The following is a 23,818-nucleotide window of genomic DNA, read 5'->3' as shown; positions in this document are numbered from 1 at the left end:
CGGCCTGATTCAGCCAAGGCTCTTCTTATGCTATTAAAGGAACCGTTTCCATTTGTCCAGAAAAGTTGCTAAGACAATTCTGGAGAGAATAAGAAATGGTGGGTTCTAGCAGTGGTGGACCGACATTTTGGGGGCCCTGTAGTTTGAACTGTTATGGGGGTCCCTTTGCAACCAGCAACAAGGTCTGAGTAACCACTGTTATCTTCTTCAACGGGGTTGTTCCATCATCACATTAAAAAACAACTACTACTACATCTCAGATTTTGATTAAAATTTCTGTACTGGATTGTCTCCCAGGTCAAACTCACTGGTGTGAATAAAAAAAAATCCTATTCTTTATAGTTTTCAAGTCACACAACTCAACTTTGGTCTACTAGATGCAAACATTTTAAGCAATGTGGACTAAAGTCGGCTCTGGGTCCCCTCTGGGATTAGAGGCCCTGAAGTTTAAACTTCATTAGTTTCATAGTAGATCTGCCTCTGGATTCCAGCAAAGCTGCTATTGTTTGGGGACCAATGTATTGAAACTGTTGCTGCCTGGTTCTAGGTGCCTATTTCCGAACCTGCATAATACCTACTCAGTAAAGCAACAAGGAAACAGATTTCTGCAAATATGCCCCAGTTATATTTCTTATTGTGCTGTAAGCCTATCAGAGGCTGCTCTAAAATTTGTCCAACCTGAGAAAGAGAAAGTATAAAGCAGAATAGTTTTGCTTCCTCTTTAAATGATCAACCTTAGCATAAAAAGAGGGAAGCCTCTGCTGGGGTTACCAGAAGCAGTAGAGAGAGAAGCACATTGAGACCATTCAGATGCTAGCTTTTCCTCTACACTGGTCGAGCCATGAGTAATTGGACAGGGATCGTTCTCTCCTTGACACTCATAACTTGGATATGTCGGGCACAGGAATCACCCTTGTGCCGTCCTTCTGTCACTGGATTTCAGGCATGCAAACAGGTCTTGAATCTTCCTGCACTGGAAGTTCTTCCTGGAGGTGGTTGGGATAACCTGAGGAATCTGGATATGGCAAGAGTGATCAGCCTAAACTACTCTTCGTGCAGCACTACAGAAGATGGGGCTTATTTCATCCCCAACGAGTTTTTCGCCATCGCCCGTAAACAGAGCTCCCTGGAGATGAACTCAGAGATCATAGAGTCTTGGATGGATTACCAGTGTGCCACCTCCGTTTCCATCAACGCAGAGGTGTCCTTTCTTTCTATCAATGGAAGGTTCTCCACTGACTTCCGCAGGATGAAAACCCACCAAGTGAGAGATCAGGCTGTGACCACCAGGGTTCAGGTCAGGAATTTGATGTACACTGTGAAATTCAACCCTGGTGCAATGTTAGATGAAGGCTTCCAGCGGCAGCTTGTCACCATTGCTAGCTATCTGGAGAACAACCACACACGAATGGCTGACTACTTGGCAGAGAACTTGGTCCTAAACTACGGCACTCACGTTATCACGGGAGTTGATGCTGGAGCCAGCCTCATCCAGGAGGACCAAGTGAAGTCCTCCTTTGTGAAAGATGGCAAGTCCTCAAGAATTTCTGTCACAGCTGCGGCTGGGGCCTCTTTCCGCAAAATGCTCCACTTTGACATTAGCACTTCAGTGGCAACAGAAAACGCTTTCACCCAGCAGTATCAGGACAACCTCACCAGCTCCAGGGTGGAGAGTATTGGTGGGGTACCATTTTACCCTGGCATTACCCTGAAAACTTGGCAGGAGAGCACCACCAACCAGCTGGTGGCTGTTGACCGTTCAGGCTTGCCTCTGCCATTCTTCATCACCCCAGGAAATCTGCCGGGATTGCCCACCCCCACCGTGAAGAGATTGTCCAGGACTGTGGCATCTGCCATCTCCCGTTACTACACATTCAACACCTACCCTGGCTGCATCGACCCTGCCTCGCCCAACTTCAACTTCTATGCCAACATGGATGATGGGAGCTGTGAAGGGACAATGACCAACTTCACCTTTGGTGGAGTCTACCAGGAGTGTGCTCAGCTGGAAGGTCCTGATGCTGCCGTGCTCTGCCAGGACCTGGAGCAGAGGAACCCACTCACTGGAGACTTCTCTTGCCCCGAGGGTTATGACGCAATCAAACTGCGCTCCCAGCTACTTGAGGAAGGCTATAGCCACTTGGAGTGCCGCCAGGATTGCACACTGTGGATATTCTGCAGACAGGTTTGCAACGATGTTTTCACCCCTTCCATGGTCCAGTTCAGCTCCTATTGGTGTGCAGCAAGAAACTCCGTCCCTCAACAGTCAGGGTTCCTTTTTGGAGGCCTCTTTAGTGCCCAGAGCCCCAACCCCATGACCAACAGCCAGTCCTGTCCCTCCAACTATTACCAGCTGAAGCTCTTGGACCAGCTCGTAATCTGCGTCAGCAACGATGCCCGGGCACAGAGGAACGCTATTCCTTTTGGGGGGTTCTTCAGTTGCCAGGTAGGAAACCCGCTGACGGGACACCACCGTGGAACAGATGATGACCCCTACTCCAAGAGGTGCCCAGCAGGGTTTGGCCAGCACCTGGCTCTGATCAGTGATGGCTGTGAAGTGCAATACTGTGTCCAGGCTGGGCGTTTCACAGAAGGGGCTTTACCCCAAGCCCGGCTCCCTCCCTTCACTCGCAAACCTGTCATGAGCTTAATTGCCACCAACACCGTCCTGGTGATGAACAGCCATGGTGACCAGGTTTGGATCAAGGACACCCAGACCCAGATGTGGAAGATAGGTAGCCCTGCCGATCTGCACAACATGAACGCTGCTGGTGGGAGCTTCTCAGGTGGAGAGACAGCAGGGGTCACTGTTGGTGCCACCACTGGCTTGGCCATCCTGATTGGCCTGTCGGTCTATGGGTGCAGGAGGTACAAGAAAAGGGAGTACAAAAACATCGGGGAAGAGGAGAGGAGTTTGACCTCAAGCAACAATGCCTGTGATTTCATGGGCGAAATAGAGGTTGAGCAGGAGCAGGAAAGACAAACAGTGTAGAGTGTGTGTGTGTGTGTGTGTGTGTGTGTGTGTGTGTGTGTGTTACTATCAGTTACATCAGGATGGGGACCTGTGGCCCTGAAGATGATGTTGGACTGCAGCTCCCATCAGCTCCAGCCAGCATGATGGGAGTAGTAGTCCAGCAACATCTGGAGGGACACTTGAATGCTGCTGTATGTCAGTCACCCCCAACCTGCTGCCCTCTAGCTGTTTGGGACTAGAACACCCATGGTCCTGACTGTTGGCTACACTGGAAGGAGTTGGTGGGAACTGCAGTTCAAAGAAGGCTAGTGTATGTTCATGTGCTTTGCTGCAAGTGCATGGCTATGAGCTTCTTCCTCCTACTGTCTCTTGCTCCTCTTCTCTAACTTTTCTGAGTAAGCAGAAGCACAGCAGCTCCCATAGGCATTTTCCATTACGTTCAGGGCATTGGGAAGCTGCCGTATACTTAGCTGAATCCTTTGGTCCACCTAGATCAGAAGTGCCTCTTCCGACAAGCAGCAGCTCTCCAGCATTCTTTTTTGTTTTAAAATAATTTTTATTAAATATTTTCTTTGTTTACAAAAGCACACATATTGTCTCTTTCTTCAGGCTGTGTTTTCTACAGATCAGTTACATTTTTTGTGAGTTATTGGTGTTATATGCAGTTTAGGGTTGGGAAGAAAAGGGGGGTGAGAGGGGATGAGGTGGTAAAGCTTATATTATTTTCCTTAGTGCATGTGTGGGGTTTTTGTGTCAGCGTCACTTGGGTAGGTTCTCTTTCTATTCGCTTGTTGTTTCCTTGGTGGTGAGAGAGGTTGGGGGTGGCACAGTGTGTGGCTGATTGCCTTTGGTTGGCTGCAGTGGGATTTGTTTGTGGATGGGAGGGGGGCATTGCTGGGTTAAGTTAGCCATATTGATTCACATGCTGTCATTCTTGTTGTTGTCTTATTGGGCTGTGTTTGTGATAAAGAGGAGCCATACCGGGGTGAAGGCGTCCTCTTCTATTTCTCCCCGTGTCAGTTTCAGTCTATTGGTTAGCTTTTCTAGTAAGGCCGTTTCCCATACTACTTGATAGCAGTGTCCCATGTTTATTTCTGACAGGTTCCTCCAGTGTCTGGCTATGATGTTTCTGACTGCTGAGAGTAGGTGGGTTGTGAGCTCTTTATAGTGCGAGTGGGCATTTGTGGCATTGCATTTCTGACAGGAGTTCCCCCCAACCTCATCTATGGGCATAAGGGGCACATGACTTTTCCTGGAGGGTTAGACTACAACAGAGGTGTGGCCTTCCAGATGCTGTCCGACTCCCAATCCCATCAGCCCAAGCTGGCACAGCCAATGGCCAGGGATGATCAGAGCTGGAGTCCAGCAACCTCTGGAGCGCCTCAGCTTAACCTTTCCCCCCATGGGATATACAGCCACACACAGCACCTAAATTCACCTTCCTTGAGGATACCTGCCTGTACTGCAAACAAAGCACAGGTTAAGATGGTGGTCCCATGGGGTGTCATGAAGGGTTGATGATGACAGGACAGGAGAAGACCCTTAGGCTGAAAAAGGCTCCCCGCCCTGATCAGGCCCCAGTGTGAAGAAGTTGCAAATGCTTAACAGGATTTAAAGTTTAATAGGGTGCAGCTTAACAAGGACACTTCCCCCCTCACACACACACTGTCAGACAGAGCAGACTCTGCATTCTTTACTTTTTTTTACCAGCACTGTTGTAGAAACAATACCAGGATAACACCTTGTGCAAGTCCTAGTTTTACTTCCCAGGTAGAAGAGAGGGGCTGCGTAGCTACTTTGGGGAAACACTTTGAGCTGTTCAGATGGGAGAGGCAGCATGCTTATATTGTCACATGCACACAAAGCCCGGGGCAGCGGCAGAATAGAAAAGGGGGATGTGAAGAGAGAATGCAAGTAACTTCAAGATTCAGCCCTTGTTCAGCTATAAAAAGCACCGACTTGCAGCAAAGGAGCTGCAAGGGCTTTTTCTCTTTCGGCAAAAGGATTTTCTCTCCCCACAAGTGAATCTTTGAACACACTGGCCTGGTGCATTAGCAAGATTTTATTCTATTGAGAACAGCTCCTCTGTGCTCCATCAGAAGCTTATGCTCTATTAACATATATCCTTCCGGAAAAGGATGGCAGGAAATGCTTCTTCCAGACTCTGTCAATGAGTCAGCCACTGATTTGTCTGCAAACCACGGCAGGCTACTAACAGTATATTGAATTTTTGGTTTTATTTGATCCAGTAAAGGCAACTGCATGTATCCATATATAACAATATATTTTATTTTTAAAAACCCTCTTGAATGCAAAATATATATGTATATATAGAGAGAGAGCTTTTTCATAAACATGCAATGCAACATGCCTGAAGGGAATGAACGTCTTGTATTAAGGGAGCCGCCAATGAATATCGTCGTTTTTCAGCAAGTTGCTCCCATTTGGTTCTGCTTTATTGCTTATTTCTCCAAGCTGGTGGAGGGAATCAGTTTTAAAGGACATAAGAAAGGATGTAGGCACTTAGATCTCATGTAAACAACGAGAGGAAACTACACACAAGTAGTAGATCAGTGAGTGGGAAAGAATTTGTACAGCTAGAACTCGCCAGTGTTTTATGTACTATTTCTGGATTCTGCACTCAGAAAAATGAAATTGTGCCATTAGAGGTGTGTGAAATATATTGGTATAGATTTACTTATAGCGAAAATAGAGGCTAATTAGGCAAGCTATCTCACAGTGTGGAATTATTTGGCAATGAAACACGTGATAATAAGGAACAGGAATTAGCTATCTAAGAAGGCTCAGGAAAGAAACAGTGGGAGAGTCACATGTAGCTGTGCAGTGCTGTGAAGAGGCATCTCCCTCAGCCTTTGGGGCCTAGACAAGCCCCACCCTGGTTTCTGAGTTTTTAATATAAAACACCGCACACTAAATTTCCAGTTCTTCCTGGCAACCACAGAGGCAGAAACTCAAAACCTGCTGGTGTTTTTGTTTTGCTTTTAAGTTTAAAGCCAAAATATTAAAATGACAAATGGTAACCAACATGGCAAATTCTGTGCTTGGCAGGGCAACACATGGAATAGATATGACAAGAACGGCTGTGTGTTCTTGATTGGAATGAGAGAACCGTCTGCTTTCACCAGTGTAATCTTAAGGCAGCCTTTGCCAACCTGGTGCCTCCAGATGTCTTAGACCACAGCTCCCGTCAGTCCAAGCTCACCTAAGGGATAAGCTTGTGGTTTCTAACCCTCTTCCTGACAGGCTTTGCACCTTTCATCACTGCATCAGAGGCAGGCATTCCCAATTTCTCCAGCATGTCCAAATTTCTCCAGCAGGGCATCGTAAGGATTGGGAGAGGAGAAAGAGAAGGTGCACCTGTTTGATTCCTGCAGGCCATGCAGCTGTTAATGGCACAGTATCTCAGAAAAAAGTTGGCAATCTGAAGTATGAACAGCAAGTATGAACAGATTGCAAGATTAGATCCAACTCAAATTAGAAGTTTAGCAAGATGATCCTGTTTTGTTCCTTCAGTTCTTTCCCTCCCTTCTGACACCTACAAATGAAAGATTTTGATTCTGTCCAAAATCCAAGAATTAGAAGTCCTTCACTGGATCTAAACATTTTCCTTCAAGTTGTGTTAACTGTAGTGAGTTGGTTTTCCATCAACTCTCATCTCAAGCCGAAGTATTTGCTTTCCCTGAAGCAACTTCCCCCTTGTGGCTGTTTGAAAGCCAATGTTCTCCCAGCTAAGTAAACTGCACACATTCACCTGCTCAGGAAGCACCAACAATGAACAAAGGACAGACTCACAGACTCAGAAAACACAGACACGAGACATTCTTCAAAATTGGCAGTGGAGTTTTCCTTTTATTGTTGTACCCGCCCCCCCAAGGGTGCCATCCTGACGCAATGCAACAAACTAGAGACGGGCAAAACGCACCGTTCACAAACAACAAACAAACAATATACATCATGGCTTCCCCCTCACCCTGCCCTCCCCCCCCATCCCCAATACTACTACCAGATCCCCACCACAACCTGCTTTGGGACTTGAAGAGGACAAAAAGTGGAAAAGAGAGACCCTCTTCCCCCCATCGCCCTCGACAACAGCGTCACATCAGGCTTGTCATTCCCTACGAAGTACAAAATTATCAACGGCTGGAGAGTTCAAGGAAGAAGTAACTCAGCCAAAACAAAAGTAAAATAAAAGGCAAACTGGCTCCCTTCAGTTGGGAGATCACCGTGGCTGGAAGATTGCCCTTCAAAATCTCTCCCCTATCCTGGAGGCTAAATCACATTTGAGGGAATGCCATGGTGTGTGTGTGTATTTGAGGGTGGGACAGAGAGAGGTTGCATTTAGAGAGTTTAACAAGGCTGGGTAAACTCCCAAACAGACCCCCCCACCAACTGAACCACTCAATCAAATCAAATCTATTAGGGGGAAATCCAAGAAGGAAATGCCTGGCAAGATTTATTCAGAATGGGATCCCTACATAATGTATGGTGGCAACCCATATGAGCGGCATATAAATTTATTTATTTTTTTTATGATGATGTAGTAACTGAGTTAAAAATTAAAAAGCTTAGACTGGCACTCAACCAAGTTTTACACACAGTAAACCCGCTGACGATGACTAAGTTAGGACCATTAATGTCAATACGTCTATTCCAAGTAAAACCTAGCTGAATGCTAACATGTTCTTGAGAGGAGTGTTGATGAGAAAGAAAGAGGAGATTCTCCAGGAGCCACCGATGATTTATTAAGAGCCTCTTTAAAAAATCACAGCACACTTAACAACCCTTGTGATGTCTCTGGGCTCCTCCACATTCACACACACCCTGCCGCCACCAAACCAGACAAGCATGCAGTCAGACATCTCTACAGACGTGCTCCTTCCTATTCCCACATGCTCTCTCTCACTTTCCATCTCTTTCATTTTCTCACCCGAGCCTGCCCCACAGAGATTTCACATGGGTTATTAAGGTCTTCGCACATACAAAAAAGAATATTTTATTCAAATATCAGGGGTGGGCAGGGGACCCAAATGGCACAGCTGTTTGAAAAGGGCTGTCACTCTTCCTGGGAGAGCCAATGTGGTGCCCTGCAAGTGCCGCATGACTCTAGCTCCCATCGACCCCAGCTGCTATGGCCAACAGTCAGGGATGATGGGAGTTGTAGATCAGAAAAAAAAACTTCTGGGAGGGCCCCACATGGACGCCCCCTGCTCTGTGTCATGGCAAACTGTATCACAAGCTGCGCTTAGCCTCCAGGTCTAACTTAAGTACCATTGTATTACACATCCTAGCCTCAAAGCCTTTCTCATACATTACAAATATATATATAAATATATACATATATACGACAAACCCCCCAAACATGAGGTAAATAAATTCAAATCAGTATCCAGGGGACTCCCCCATACAAACAGTTCAAAAGAACCCACCTCAGGAGTGTGAGGAGGCAAAACCTGAAAGTGTCTTGCCTGCCACCACTTCTGTGAAGCCTCTCATTCCAACCCACAACAGAAACAGATCGGACATAAAACAACCCCCCTGGGATGCAATTCACAAACAGAAAGAGAGATCGGGGCACATGGCTCTGTATTGGTCTGGAGAGAAGTAAATGCAATTGAGACAGGGAGGCCTGACCTAAACCCTAGTGAAGTCCAGGAGCCCAGCTGGATCGGGCAGATCCAGCCACAGGAGCAAGACTTGGGCTGCATGCACACCATGCCTCCAAGGCACATTCTAAGCACAGTCTTTCCCTCAAAGAATTCTGGGCACTGTAGTTTGCCAGAGGTTGCTGGGAATGTTCACTCTGTGAGGGGTGAACTACAGGGCCCCAAAGACAGGGCTGCAAATGTGCTTTAAAGGTATATAATGTGTACTTTCCCAGCCTCAGTCTGGAATGGACTGACTTTATCCAGAGGCAAGTGTGGGCCAGATCCAATATGCCAACTTGCAGGGAAGCAAGGGGGTTCCTGCATCCACCTAATGCAGTATATATACCGGCTGTGATTCCGTTATTCTGCTCATCCAAGTTTTGAGTCAGATGCAAGGGCTTGCCTACAGCTGACCCAGTTTGGAATGCATCCAAGAGAAGGAATTCCCAGCCTGCTTCCTCAAGGAACTGGGGCAGGCTCTAGCAGGAAGCGGGCCTGCTTCTTAGCTATCTTAAAATAGGGACGGAGAGGCAGCCTCAGAACGTATGAGAGTGCCAGAGAGCACCAGACCAGCAAACAGCACATTTCTGACTCACACTGAGCCACGACATGAAAGCAGTGACATGACAACATGGAACCAGGCACCTAGCTGGGAAAGAAAGAGAGACCAGGGCCAATTTTAATCCTCAGTGCCTTTGGGACGGACAGCCACCTTTCTTGGCTCCCGAGTGCTGCCACCCTGCTTGGCGCCTGCTTGCCCCCAAGGCATACCTTCTCTTGTTTTCACAGAATTTAAAGTGGGTCTTTATTTGCCCCCTCCCCCAAATGCCAGGCCAGGTATCTGAGCTCCAAAGTATAAAAGCAGCTTTGGGTGCTGAGGTTAATATAACCTCAGGCCTCATCAGGACACTGCAGCCCAGGCCCAAGACAAGCTGGGTGGGGGGAACTTTCCCAGGCTCGTTTGCTCCCAGCAGCCAAATGCTGTAGGACTGACGGCTTCTAACCTGAGTGAGCCCCTAAGCGGACTGCTGGGCAGGCAGAACCAGGCCTTTTAAGAGGCAGATGGTGGCTGTGGCAACAAGAGGCAGAGAGGGCAGAGCAGGCACAGTGGACGAGGGAGAGGGAGCTTGATCCACGGGAAGCCGGCTCTTTTTCGTAGCTCCGCCCCAGGCAGGGCAAAGCCTGCTCCCTCTCCTCCCCTCCTCCCGCGCCCTCAATCCTTCTCCTGGAGCGTACTCTCCTCCGTGATGCCCTGAGCAGCCAGTTCAGCCAGCACATTGTCCAGGTAGTTGGGATCAGGGTAGCCGTGGCCCGTCAGGTTGGAGCCAAACTCTGTCTTGTGGTGGATCTCGTTCCAGATCACCGTGTCCGACTCGCCCGTGGTGCTTGAGGTGCCAATGGCAAAGATCAGACGCCGGTCCCAGGCTACCAGAAGCAGTTTCAGCACCTGCCAGAGAGAAGAGGGGAGAGGGGTTACGGGGAGGAGTTTGCCCAAAGCCCAGCGCCTCGTAGCAGAGACTACTTCGCAGAAGAGAAGCCCTGCTGGATCAGGCCCAAAGGCCCATCTAATCCAACATCCTGTTCGCACAGGATGCACATAAGATGCACATAAGCGGGACCTGCGTGTGACAGGACTCTCCCCACTTATGATACCTGACTACTTGTATTCATATGGTCTCCAATACAGAGAAATAATAATAATAATAATAATGATAATAATAATAATAATAATTTTATTATTTATACCTCCCCCACCTGGCTGGGTTTCCCCAGCCACTCTGGGCGGCTCCCAACAGAACACTAGAAACAGAATAAAACTTTAAACATTAAAAAAATTCCCTAAAATATACACAATGTGCGTCTGATGCACTTGCAAACACTTGATGCTATAGGTGCAGGAATCCGTTCAGAAAGTATAGACAAGATTCCACAATCTCATGCTTGCAGCAAAGGTGTGTTAACACTACAAGTGCACAGGGAATGGAGGCAAGGGACTGTGCCCAATGCAAGGGCCTTTTGCAAAATGTCTTAAACTTTGAAAGACAAGAGGACCCCTTTTCTTCCCAAAGGGGAAATCTTGTTATAGCCTCAAGCATGTAGAAAGAAAGGTAAGGCACCATTTCCCCCCAAAGACTGTGGGGAATATCTTGCAAAGTGAAGAACTGCCACAGGCAAACTGGGTCACCTTTCCCCCACTGATATTTAATCTACTTTAAAAAAGTGAGAGTAGGGGAGACGGCATCCTAGCATATATGAACAAACAGGGCTTCAACCAGGGAAGATGGAGAACGTCACTGAACACTGACTTTTTATGGTTTATCTTCTAGACCTTGTTCTCACACTGTCATTGGTGAACCTTTGGGGTACTTCTAGCATGCTCTCCATAATGTAGGGGAGCTGGCAACAGTAGTAGCTCTTCATGGTGTGTTTCCACAGTACTCATTTAATGAACTGAAGTGCCTCACACATTGGAAGTGTAAGCATGTACAGGCCAAATCTGTAACATGAAGCAGGCTTTTGTGAAAAATGAATTAGGAAACCACCATGAGCCTATTATCCTGCTGTATCAAACTCTCCCCTCCTATTCTCTCTGTTTTAACTTTCCCCCATCTTCCTATGTTCTTTTCTATGTCACATTAATATCACTTATAATAAGGCATTCTGCAGCACCATAACTTAGGAAAGAGGATTTCATGCTTCAATTCAATAATATGTGGGCATTTGAAAAATTATCCATCTCAGCTTCAAAACCAGGAGATTCCTCACCCCCCAGTTTTCAGAGGCAGAGAGCTTCTGCTGAAGGACTGAGAGTCAACCTGCAGCAAAGTTATGCTGGGCTTTGTTTGAAAAGACACAGGAACATTCAAAAACTGCTTTTAACCCTCCACTACCATTTATTTTGACAGTTTCAATCTGCTATTGGGGCCAAACAGATCCCTTTTAAGTCCTAGCTGGAAATAAATATATGATATTTCGATACACAGTCTCACACAAAAACTGCTGGGGTACAATTTTAAATTAAAGTTTGTTACTGTCGTTCTTGTTAAAAACAACAAAGCATGTACAGAAAGCAGCAAGTACCTACGTGTTTGGTATGGGCAAACCTGTGATGTGTAATTTGGGGTAAAGATACAGCCCGCCAATTAGGCCATCCTCATGAAACTATCAAGAACAAGACAGAAACCCCAAAACTCCTAGGTAAAATATTGGTTTCAAAGCATGCTATTCAATGTAGTGCTAAGGAGATAATTTCATCAGTGCGCACTGACCCCCACACCACCCCTGCAAACTGTTACAGGGGTTCTCTGTGACCCTCCAGAGTATATTTGAGGGAAGTATGTGGGATGTAAATGGGGAGGAGGGTTGAAGCCCCATCATTGTGCTAGCAGGAGTCCTTGTGCTGGCTTCTACTAGTGGAACAGGGTAGCTGAATGTGGCCCAAAGTAAACAACAGAATAACCTAACAGCCCCCTTAATATTATAGATGAGAAATACACGTTATGGATTTGCACAATGAGAGTGTCCTCCCTGTGTCAAGATAAAGCCAACCTGGAGCAGAACCAACACGCTAATGTAAAGCTAAGTGGTATAACCACAACGAATGGTTGTGCTTAAAATGCCTACAGCACGAAGATGCCACTTACCTTTCTGCCTCTTTCACTCTCTGGGAGGTAACAGTGTCGAGGGAAGCCCCGTGCAGTGAAGCTCTTCCCAGGATTGGGATGCTCTGGTCCCTAAAAAGAATGAGATGCACATGAAAATGAATGTGACTTTTCAAATATATTTGAAGGAAGTTCACAGGATGAGAAAGGCCCCACTAGTCTCTAAGCATGAAGCTGGTTGGGAGATAAGACAGTAGGATCTATCTGAGGGCCAAGTGTTCTGCTAATGAAGCCAGAATCTCACCTGGACCCCTGGTGGAATGTTGTAGATAATTCGAATGGTTTTACAGTCGAGGTGCCCAGGCAATGAATGGGGAATAAGGTGATATTCCATCTTCCCAGGAGGTTGGGTGCCAGTCTTCACTCCATAGATGGTCTTGCAGGTTGGACACTGCAAACTCCCATCCTAAAAGCACAGTAGGCAAGCTGTAATGCTGGGCAATAATTTTAGAACAGCACAGAATAAAAAGACCCCAGGCTGACATTATAATCACACAGCCACAAAGAGCCAGCAGTGGTGGTGGAAGAATGGACGGCTATTATCTCCTCTTCCAGAAAAGTAGGAAGTACTTTGCAATCTCATCCATCCCCAAGTAGAGAAACACAAGCACACAAAGCAAGGTTAGGTTCCAAGTCCCAGTCTTACATCTAAACCCTGTGAATCTTGCCTTCACTATATACATTTGGCCCCTAGGCTCCCTGCCCAATTTAGCCTGTCGCTATTCCAACTGGCAGTAGATCTCCAAAGTCTTGGTCAGAAAGGTTTTTCCCATCAACTGTTACCCAAGTGAACCTGCAAAGATCTGTGTGCAAAATACATGCCACCACTGAATGGAAGGCCTTCACATCACGTTTTTGTGCTTTTAGGTATCCGGCTGAGACATCTTAGGTCATCTTTTAAAAATGTACATGTGTGAAACATTTTTAAGCCCCAGTGGAAAAAAGCCAGATTGCAGCAGAAGCAGCCAAGAAATGTGGGAGCGAAGTAGTGTTATCTCCAGAAAGATGATGGGTTCAGGAATGTTTTGGGCTCAGCTCAAAAGGAAAGAGTTTTAAGTCTGCCCACAGAAGAATTTGTTTTCATGTTAGAGCTGTTACGTTACTAGGGCTATTGCAGCCTTTTTAAAATGCAGTATGGAATTCCAGAATTAAATCTCTCAAAACCATGGGCTTCAACTGGGACTAAGTGTACTTTGCATGCACTCTTTTTAAAGAAAAAAAAAGCAACATTCCTTGGAAAGTCAGTGTTTGCAATTAATAAGTGGGACACGCTTGCCCTTAATTTGCACAATATAAAAGTGCTTTTTGCTAGCCAAGCAGGAAAGACGAAGAGTTTAGCAGATTACTGAGGTCCCATCACTGTTTGGCTTCTAAGCAATTTCCTAGCTATACCCTGTTCCTCTGTATGTTTTTTTCTCCATAGCCAAATGGCTCAGAAACATATTTTTTGTTTTAATAAAAGGTCACTTTTCAGGTTGCTTGTGTCATGCCATCACAGAAGTGCAGAACACGCAGTCTTGGTTCTGACTCATTAAAGAGGGAAGCAAAAGGTCTGTTATATGATAGGGGTGGGGAACCTCAGCCCGCAGGCCAAGCTTGGTTTGCCAGGGGTTCAAATATGCTCCAAGTTTCCCCCAAACCATGTCCACCTGCCCCAAACCTGATGCCCTATGTGATGTCAGGTGTGGGGCAGGTAGGGATGCAACTGCTGATGCATAGTCGGGAGCCGTAAAGGGCTCTCTTGCTTATGCACTGGCAAGGGAAAGCATTAGCTGAAACATCAGCTAAAGCCTCCTGGATTGGCTGCACATGGTGCTTTGAAGTCCTGACTTCTGAACTTCAAAGTGTTCCATCTACTGATATCATTGTGATATCAGATGATTGATAGGTGAGCAGCCCCACCCACCCATCTGGCCCGACTCATGTGGCCCCTGGAAGGTTGCCCAGAAGGGAATGCAGCCCTCAAGCTGAGAAATTTCCCCCACAGTATATAAATTAACTAACCAAATAATAAATATATAAGCCACATCACAGTGACTTTCCTATATCAGCAATATCGGTGCCTGTCAGTACTATCAAGTACCAAAAGAGCTGTTCAGTCCTGGGCAGAATTCATGGGTACCCACTCGAGAGACTGCAGGCCTCCCTCCGCCTTCCCCACCCCAGGAACGCACCTTGTTCCCGTTGTTGTACATGGCCACGAGGCAGTGGAGGTGGTACATGTGGCCGCACTTGGAAAGCTTTCCCACCAAATCTGGCTTGATGGCTGGCTGAGGGCCCTTGTACCCTGAAGGGGCGGAGAGGCGCTCCATGCAGATGGTACAGTCCTGAAAAGGGGCGAGAAATGGCGTTGAACACAAGAGCAAAACATTTGCACACATAGAAACATTCGACTGAGGGAAGCCCAGCCTGCTAATGGCTGGCACGCTTGTCACGTTAATGTCATTCTCGGCAGCAATGAGATAATGGCATGAAGTTCATCTGCCACCTCCTGCCGCTGCCATTACTCTATGCCACAAATGGGGAATCTGTGACCTCCCAAAGTCATTGGGACTACAACTCCCATCATCCCTCACTTCTGGATGTTTTGGCACCTGAGGTGGACCCCAAAATGGAGCCTCTCTCCCTGCCAGGGAAGAAAGGTTTTGAGCGAAGACCTACATCAGGAACATGAGGAGGAATAAGCATCTACATCAGGATCAGCACATGCATCACATGCAGATGCCCCCAGGGTCAATCTTTGGTATCTCCAGGCAGGGCTGGGATAGGGTCCTGCATGAAACCTTGGAGGGCCACTGCCAGTCAATGAGTGCAGATAGGGTGGAGCTAGGAGGCCCGGCAGCAGCTTCCTGTAGCCCATGCCCATTCACTCACTATCTGACAGTCCATGTCCCCTTTCCCTAGCCAGGTCATTGGTGCGATAAGAGATTATGATACTTTCAGGAGAAGCCTGCATCTCTGCTCTGCTCTCAGCAATGCTCAGCACATGCTCAGTGCTAGAGAAATGGTTCGCTGCAGTAAGGTTAAGGCAACCGACACTCTGCATGGGGCGGGGGGGGGGGGAGCCTGCACCAAGAAAACCTATGTCCGGGTCCAACACGTTAGCTGCTGTACTACACTACAGACATGCTGTACGTAAAAAAACCAGACTTGCCTCTTCTGGGGGATGGCGCACTTTCTGCAAGTATTTCTTCAGCACCTCCTCTGGGGTTTTACCTGGACAAGGAGGAGGAAACAAGAGAAGATCAGCAAGTTGAAGGCATTGTTCCTGAAGGCAAACAGCAAGGTGAAAGGCAGGGAAACAAAGGGGGAATGAGAAATTTGGAGGGCAAGGACTGCACAAGAGAAATCAAAGTTGCCATCCCTGGCTTTGTGCAACTTGGCTATATTGCCCCCTTCCTCCGTCACCTGGAGTTATTTACTTTGCATATACTCGTTCAATCCAGATGCCACTATACTGAGGTTTGTGTACCTCAATCATGGTTTATGCGTGATATCCAAACTGACCAACCAGAGTCTGCAATTAGCTGGCAAACCAGGATCAGAAGCCATGGGTTGAAGTGGAGAGTTTGGTACGATGTCCTGATCAATGTACTACAGTTAGGACTCTTTGTCTCTGATCTGCCCCTGGCCCAGTTTGTGCTAATGATGGATCTTTCCACCATGCAAGATTAAAATAGGACCAGTAACATCAGTACATTATTTTTTTTTTAATTGAGAAACATGAGCAAGAATGGTAAGACTCCAATTTGAAACCTTAATTGACATCTCCCCTCTTACCGCCCCCCTGCAAACTCACATGTGTGCAAAGGTCATGTGCCTGTTGTCTGTCCCTCCCAGGGGTGCTTTAGTGTTCCTGAAAAAGACTCTGCCCAGTTTGTGGCTGCAGTCCAGTGTTGGGCTAAGCAACTTTTCCTAACTTATCTCCAAGTCCACTGCAAACCTGGCTCTTGTTTGTGGCGGCAGAGGCACCTTCAGCCTCCCTTGCTCCCTGAGCATCTCAAAGGTAAGTAAGCCGAGACGTGATTGGACACTGAAAGGATCTTTGCAGATTGACAAAGGAGCAACCATGCTCAAGACCAGAGATAGGGAACCTTTTCTCTGCTGAGGGCTGCAATCCCTCTGGCAGAACAGTGACAGTCTGCAAGCACCCCACAAGGGCACCCCACGCTACAACATTCTGTTGCATGCCCCATTTGTTCAATCCACTGTTGATAATTTTTTCCCAGAGTTCTTTGTTTCAGAGAGTTAAAAAAAAAAAATCATTAAACATCTGCCATGTTTTTTCCCCTACTTTCTACTGAGTTCACAGCGAAGTCTTTTCTTTCTATTTTGTGCGTCTAAGAATGTAAACACAACTCTTTCCAAGAACTTGATGTCTTCATACGACTTTATAAAATGTAAGGTGGGAAGGGGGTGGAGTGCACTAGGTTTGCATTCACAGGAATTTAATTGCAAAATACTAAACAGCTGCCTGTGGGCCAGATCAATTGGAGCTGGATCCTACTCAGAAATGAGCCCAACTGAGACCAACTGATCTTACTAGAGGGGAAGGGTGTATAGCACTGCAGCCTTAAGCTGGCCATCTGGGAAAAGACAGCAAGGGAGTGTCGTGCTGTTAGCAAGAGCCTTTCTATTTCTAGAGAAAGAGACGCTGGAACTCAAAGAGTGTCCAAGAACACCACCCCCTTATCTGGAAAGCCTTCAGGCTGATCCCTGATGTGTGGGATTCTGTAGGAACCTGATGAGGGAAATGCAGTCTACGTGCTCTGGGGCATCTTAATATATTCTTAATTAAAATGCTCCAGGGTTGATCCTTAGAACTGATAACTGATTTAAGTGCTCCGCCCTGGATCTCTGAGCCTATCTGCAAGCCTTTCTGCCCTTGTCAGCATTGTATGAGGCGTGCTGGATGCGATGTCAAGGCCCCCTTTGTTGTCAGCTCTTTGCTCCTTCCTCCTTTACAGATGTGCAACAGGCACCAGTGAAACTGGTTAGGCTTATGGAGTCCCTTCCTGGATTACTACTACCTGTCAAGCAGATGTGAAGTACTCTGGAGAAAGACAGGGAGTGTAGTACAGTATGCTTGCTACAGCTGGGCCAGAAAATTATGAGGGGGTGGAGGATGCGTGCAAGTCAACAGCAGGGGACATGTGTTAGGTAATGCTGCAGTTGGGAGCCGTCCAGGATAATGTTTTGGAAGAACACTGGTTGGATAGCTGCCATTGTCTGGCCATCAACAGATGCAGCCACACACTGGTATGGGACAGAGAAGCGGGAGCAGCGCAGGGAAGCAGAATGATGGTTTAGAACCAATGTGGTGCCCTCCAGATGTTGCTGGGGCACATGCAATAGTGAAGGGTGGTGGTAGTTGCAGTATTACAACATCTGGAGCGCACTACACTAATTATCCTTGCATTGGAACAAGGTTTGGGTGGCAGCTATAAAGGGCCAGGAAAGAAATCGGAGAAAGGGGAATGGTCCACAGACTGATGAGTGTTAAGACAGGAACATACTGTCTGATCTGCAAAGATGAGTGCTATTGAGTGGGCAAGTCCTCAGCTAGCTCACCGTCCTGTTCTAAACCCTTCAGAAGGAGTCAGTCAGTGATAATGTAGCAGCACATGGGGGTGGGCATCAGTCATGAACACCTTGGGTCTGCGTCTAGGGGCTCTGTTAGGAGGAGAGCGAGCTGAAGGAAGAACGTGGTGTGAGCTTTACACAGCAAAACTAAGGCTTTATTTTCCGTTGCAGATGGAGTCTCAAACCATGGCTTGACTTTTAACTGTAGTTACTGTAAACCATGGTTTGGCGTGATGTCTGGATGGAGTTACTTTCTGTAGTGCTCTGTGTGGTCTGAACTGTGTAGATTGACAAGTGAAAGGCAGATGGCTTCTGGGCACCGTTAAGGTCCTGCTGTGGCCCCTTGGTACTCTAGTTTTAGAATCCTATGAGGAGAAAAGGTAGAGGGGTTATCCATTCTTACCTTTCTTGGTCTGCTTTTTGGTGGTCTTGCGGCAAGTATTGGATATCCCAGGGATGGATTTGATTTCACTCTTGCTGACTGGAGGGGGATGCAAAACCAGCTTTGGGGGTCGAGTGAGGCAGACCGGCAGACCAGCAGCACTCATGAGGATCCCTGTGATGCCTGGGTGGGACAGAGGGGTATTTGAGAAGTTGATTCCTCTTTGCTCCCCCAAAACCAAAACATATCCCTGTCTGCTCCCCCAATGCTCCATATTTCTCCATTAACAAAGGGAACACCCTCCGTGTTACGTCGCAAGGACATGGTGCTCTCCAAATTCATTTTCTCTGCAAGCCCTTATCTAGAGGAGACCACAAGTGTTCTGCTTATGGTACCCTGTGAGTTGGATCTCACCTTCATCTATGAGGGTGGGGTGGCAAGATGGTGCCTTTCGGCCATTCCTAGCTCTTACAATATCATAATGTAACAGGCAAGTCAGAGGTAAAGGCTGATAATCCTTGGAGACCTAAGCAATTGTTATTTTTTATCTGCAAATTAAAATTCAAAGCTTAAAAGCTTGTGTGGTAATTATTCTGCAATTACTAACAACAGTGACAACAAGGTAGCTTGAACTATCCTGCAGTCCATCATGGAAATTAAAGCTGCACTTCTTTAAAGCTGCACTTCCTGCCCATGGCAGTGTTTATTCCATTGTGGACCCCCAATATTGTTTAGACCCCCAACTCAGCTAGCATGGCCAATGGTCAGCGATGATTAAAGTTGCATTTCAAAAACATCTGGAGGGCCACAGGTTTTCTACCTCACCAAATAATGTCACCATTACCTCCCTTTTAATATTTCTTTGGGCGTGACTCCTGTCTTTAACCCATATGTCAAGTCTGCATATCCTCTGCATTCACTGAATAAACATACTGCACAGACTAACGCCAAACCCTCATCAAACTTATTACAGCTCCTCAGATATCCCTTATTTAGGCCAAGCAATAGCCATGAGTCACTGATGACTGCTCTGTTCCTACAGTGACCCTAACCCTCTTACCTGCCAGTGCTGGATTGACTGGGCTTGAGCCATTGAGGTTTTTCACAGGAACTGTAGGGACCCTGCAAAGAAAGGAGGCACAGCTTACAAGTGGCTGTGGACACATTCGGCATCATTGCGAAAAGCAGAATACTCAAGAACCAATTCTCAGAGAGGCAGATGCACTAGTCTCTTGAGGAAAAACAACAGCAGAATCTTGTGCCACCTAACAAGTTTATCATGGCATAAACTTTCACAGACTACAGAAATTCATGCATCTGATGAAGCGGACTGTAGTCCATGAAAGCTTAGGCTATAACAAGTTTATTAGTCTTTAAAGTGCCACGAGATGTTTTACTTTTCTTAAGAACCAAGCAAACATGGAAAGAGATGAGGCACAGAATTCAAAGGACGCTTTAGAATCCCTTTGAGGAACGAAACTGGAGACTCTGCGAGGCCGGGGGGGGGGGGAATGGCGCTCTACGCTACACTGGGTGGCAGGTTCCCTGCCGTTTCTCTGATCCCCAGACTGGTTTCTGTTAAGACCCTGAAAGTGACAAAAAGCAGCGTGTTCCCACTAAACTAGCCTGGCAGGTTGCATCCCTGCCTTTGGCTGCTAGTAGCCTGAGGCACAAACACAATCCCTGGCTGAGTAAAGAAAGGCGGCCTGGGAGAGGCAAGCGCACCCATAGGTATCTGAAATAAGGGTGTGTGCCAGAGACAGGAGGACTGGTTTGACGAAAGGGCAAGTCTGTGGTTGTGACAGCCTTTGTATCAGCATGACTCCTGAAAGGCGTGTGTATGCAGGGGGTTGGGGAAAAGGGTCAGGTGTGCACTAGCCGTGGTCTTCTAACCATGATGATCTTCTGCCTTCCTGCATAGCAGAGAGGGTCAACTGCAGTGGTACCTCAGGTTACATACACTTCAGGTTACATACGCTTCAGGTTACATACGCTTCAGGTTCCAGACTCCGCTAACCCTGAAATATTACCTCGGGTTAAGAACTTTGCTTCAGGATGAGAACAGAAATCAAGCAGCAGCAGCAGGAGGCCCCATTAGCTAAAGTGCTGCTTCAGGTTAAGAACAGTTTCGGGTTAAGAACATACCTCCAGAACGAATTAAGTTCTTAACCCGAGGTACCACTATATAGGACTGGGCAGTGAGTGATCATAGTAACAGTGGGGATGGATTCCCCAGAGAGAAAACGTTATTGCTTTTTCCAGGACCACTTCCTGGAAATACTTGTACCCTGAAATAGGCTATTATTCACAGGGGTGGGGAACCGGTGGCCCTCCAGAAGTTGCCGCTTCCATTATCCCTAACCACCGGCCATGCTGGCTGGAGGCTGGTGGGAGTCAAGATTCCAGCAGCTGCTGCAGAGCCATGGGTTTGCCCATCCTGACCTAAAGCACAGAAATAACCTGTATGTGCCTGATTCCCACCCCACAAATAGTGACGGTCTGAAAATGCAAAGTGATATTGAGGGAAGTTTGAAAGCTTGAAGTTTTAAAAAATAACATGCTTTTTTCTTCTTCTTCATGAAGAGAAGGGTAAAGTTCTTCATTGTGCTGTGTCTGAATAGAAGAAAAACCACTGAGGACATAGTGTAAGTGAAAGAGTTGTAGAGTAAAAAAAAAGTGCAGTCCCACAACTTTTTTTAGAACAAGTCCACATGACTGCTTCATGCATTCCTGGTTAGCCACTGTGGGGCAGGTTGTGTCCTACAAAAGCAGCAACTCCACCCCACCCCCCTATGTTCCAAATATTTGGGTACCCTTCGACCTAAGTCATGAAGCCAGCAGGTGGACAGTACAGTAGAACCTCGGTTTTCGAATGTCTTGGCTGCCAAACATTTCGGAAGCCGAATGCCGAAAACCTGGAAGTGAATGCTTCCATTTTTTAAATGCGCCTTGGAAGCTGAATGGCTTCCGAGACGCGTTTCTCTATTTTCTCAATTGAATTCTCTGACCACCCATTGAGCCTCGGTTGTCGAACGTTTCGGAAGTCAAACGGTCTTCCGGAATGGATTATATTCGACAACCGAGGTTCCATTGTACAATCTTTACTGGGTCCTGTCAGCCATGCAAGGCCAAGAGAAGCCTGCCTCGCCTGACGAATCCTGCCTATGTCTGTACGATGCAGAGAGCTGTCTGGCCAAATTCTAAGAGTGGCTTCACATATCAGAAATAGCCATTTGATGGCTGTTCTAAACTGTATGCCCTTTAGAAATGAACAATCCTCAAATTGCTACACACACACGCACACACACACAAAAGGGAAGTCGAGGCATCTGGGACAGGGACGGATGAAGTATGCATGAGAATGCAACAAGGCCTGAATGACAAACAGAGCGAAGGACCTTTCCAGCTGGACAATAGTTGCCGTAGAGACAGACCAAGACCTAACTGGAGACAGAGAATCCTCTAATCTAAAGACAGAGGCATTTGCCCACCCCTCTTCCATTCCCTAGCACTCCTCTCACTGCGCCTTTCTCCAACTCTTTAGAAACCTTGGTCGTGTCTCCAAGTTATTCACAGGGCCTTTTGTTCCAGCAAACATCGCCTTGGCCCCTTCCTCCCTTGCTCTCTTCCTTGGGAAAGTCTTTTGGAAGGGTCACGGGCGATGGGGGGGGGGGCCACCGGGCGACAGAAGGCCGATGGCAGTCAGACAAAAGGGGAGAAACACGCTAATTAGATGCCCAAGAAAGAGTGTTTTGGTCAGGGGAGGGTGGGGTGTCTTCCAGATCAGGCAGTGGCGTGAAAAGCTTTCAATAGGGCTTTTGAGAGGAAGGGTCCCTAGATGTGGAGGGGGGAGAAAAAGAATGTTTCACTTCCTCATTAGTATTCAAAAGGGGTTTGCAGGCCTCCCCCCCCCATTTTCATGGTTAAAGGGGTCTGTGGTATTTGCTAAAAGTTGGGGAACGCGGGAGCTGAGAGAGGCCGAGGTGGGGAGTGCCAGCTGTAGGCAGTCTTAGATCTTCATTAGGGATTTTTCTACCATGCTGGCATATATTAAGCAACACCACAGCTTGGCCCCATCATGTTCTTGTAGATTCTCAAGTCAGGCCCTCTGACTTGCAACTGGCTCATGCTGCTGGAATCTCTAGAGATGCTTCAACTGCAACATTTTTGTTGTGTTCATTTAACATATTGTTCCGTTTCCCATGTTTTGTAACCTACTCTAGCACTGCCCATGACAATGAAGAGTAACAAAATATGAAATTAACGAACAAGTCAACACTTAAGAAGTCAGATTCTTTTCAACTGAAAAAAAAACTCAAAATGTTTGTAATCTCTGAACTTAGACTTCATGTCAACCTTTTCTCTCCTGTCCAGGTCTATATTCCCTTGGGGATAATTTGTTTAGGGCCACATGCAGACTGTGGGCAGGGCCAAAGTCAGCACTGGGATGGGAGGCCCAGATCCAAAAATGGGGCAGGGCTGCCCCTTCTCTCTCTCCCTTCCCAGATTACTCTTCCCAAAGGCCACACCTGGTTGTTTGCAAGGGACTTGTAGGAACATAGGAGCTGCCTTATACAGAGTCAGACCATTGGCCCATCTAGCTCAGAACTGTCTCCACTGACTGGCTCTCTCAGATTTCAGGCAGAACTCTCTCTTAGCCCCTCCCTGGAGATGCTGGGATTGAACCGAAGACCTTCTACGTTAGCAAAGCCACTGAGCTACAGAAGAGAGCTGAGGGCTACATACGGCCTGGAGCTTCAGATGGCCCAGCCTTGCTTTAGGAAGCCTTTTTTGCTTACTGAAAAATCCTTTCACAACACTGAAACTTGGCTTGCTATGAAAAACAGTAATCATTTTCAATGTGAGGCAAGATCTGGTTTGACTCATCATTTGTCTCGACTAACTAAGATGGGTGTTGGGCTTCTGTCTCTGCAGACCACATCAAGCAGAGACAACAGATTTGGAGGGAGGGGGCTCAAAAGAGCTTCTCCCACGTAATGACCCAAAGGTGCACCATGGTAAAACAGCAGGGACCCTCTAAGAAGAGCCCTGCTGAGCATCCAACTGAGTATCATGTTCTCAGTGGCCAACCACAGGAAATCAACAAGCAGGCCCTGAGTGCAATAGCCATCTCCCCATTTCCGAATCCTAGCAGCAGAGGTATAGTGCCTTCCATCAGCAGAGGCAGAATTATTAATATTAAATTTCTATACCGTCCTTCATCTGAAGATCACAGGGGAGTTTGCAATATAGCCTTATCTACTTGTAGAGTGTGGACGCCATATGCAAAAAAGGGGAGGAGGCACTAATCTGTACAGTCACTCACAACTCAGGTTTCCTACCCCAGTGGTTCCCAAACTGTTCTCCTCATGGACCACTTGAAAACTGCTGAGGCTCTTGGCGAAACACATAATGATTTTTCAATTGTAATATGCTGCACTAGATACTGCATGATTTTTAACTGTATTCCCATCGCTTCTTTTGGTTCTTTTCTATTGCACTTTGTTGTATTCCATTGAATTCAAATTGTAACACAATAAAATAATGTAAA

At 46.9% G+C, this 23,818-nt stretch overlaps 2 protein-coding genes across 2 annotated transcripts in view; one reads left to right on the top strand and one right to left on the bottom strand.

Annotated features, from left to right (window-relative positions):
- Positions 1–743: 743 nt before the first annotated feature.
- Positions 744–3,558, top strand: MPEG1 (macrophage expressed 1). Its single transcript, XM_083621378.1, has one exon. It carries the CDS (start codon positions 842–844, stop codon positions 2,990–2,992), a length of 2,151 nt encoding a protein of 716 aa, XP_083477504.1. The 5' UTR covers positions 744–841; the 3' UTR covers positions 2,993–3,558.
- A 3,266-nt stretch (positions 3,559–6,824) lies between these two features.
- DTX4 (deltex E3 ubiquitin ligase 4) overlaps positions 6,825–23,818 on the bottom strand; it is a gene marked incomplete at its 5' end in the record, with an annotated part of 37,549 nt that continues 20,555 nt past the window's right edge. The window contains 7 exons of the mRNA XM_083624171.1: positions 6,825–10,087; positions 12,285–12,374; positions 12,547–12,708; positions 14,477–14,629; positions 15,457–15,518; positions 18,289–18,450; positions 19,328–19,389. Of these exons, the coding sequence (XP_083480297.1) occupies positions 9,854–10,087; positions 12,285–12,374; positions 12,547–12,708; positions 14,477–14,629; positions 15,457–15,518; positions 18,289–18,450; positions 19,328–19,389 (925 nt within the window). The 3' untranslated portion in view covers positions 6,825–9,853. The remainder of the gene's footprint in view (positions 10,088–12,284; positions 12,375–12,546; positions 12,709–14,476; positions 14,630–15,456; positions 15,519–18,288; positions 18,451–19,327; positions 19,390–23,818) is intronic.

Source organism: Podarcis filfolensis (assembly GCF_964270895.1).
Source record: "Podarcis filfolensis genome assembly, chromosome: 1".
Classification (NCBI taxonomy): domain Eukaryota; kingdom Metazoa; phylum Chordata; class Lepidosauria; order Squamata; family Lacertidae; genus Podarcis; species Podarcis filfolensis.
This window is presented reverse-complemented; position numbering and strand designations above follow the sequence as displayed.

Bases quoted from the DNA above. Each gene is read 5' to 3' on its own strand.
- MPEG1 (XM_083621378.1), top strand. From the start codon at position 842: ATGAGTAATTGGACAGGGATCGTTCTCTCCTTGACACTCATAACTTGG.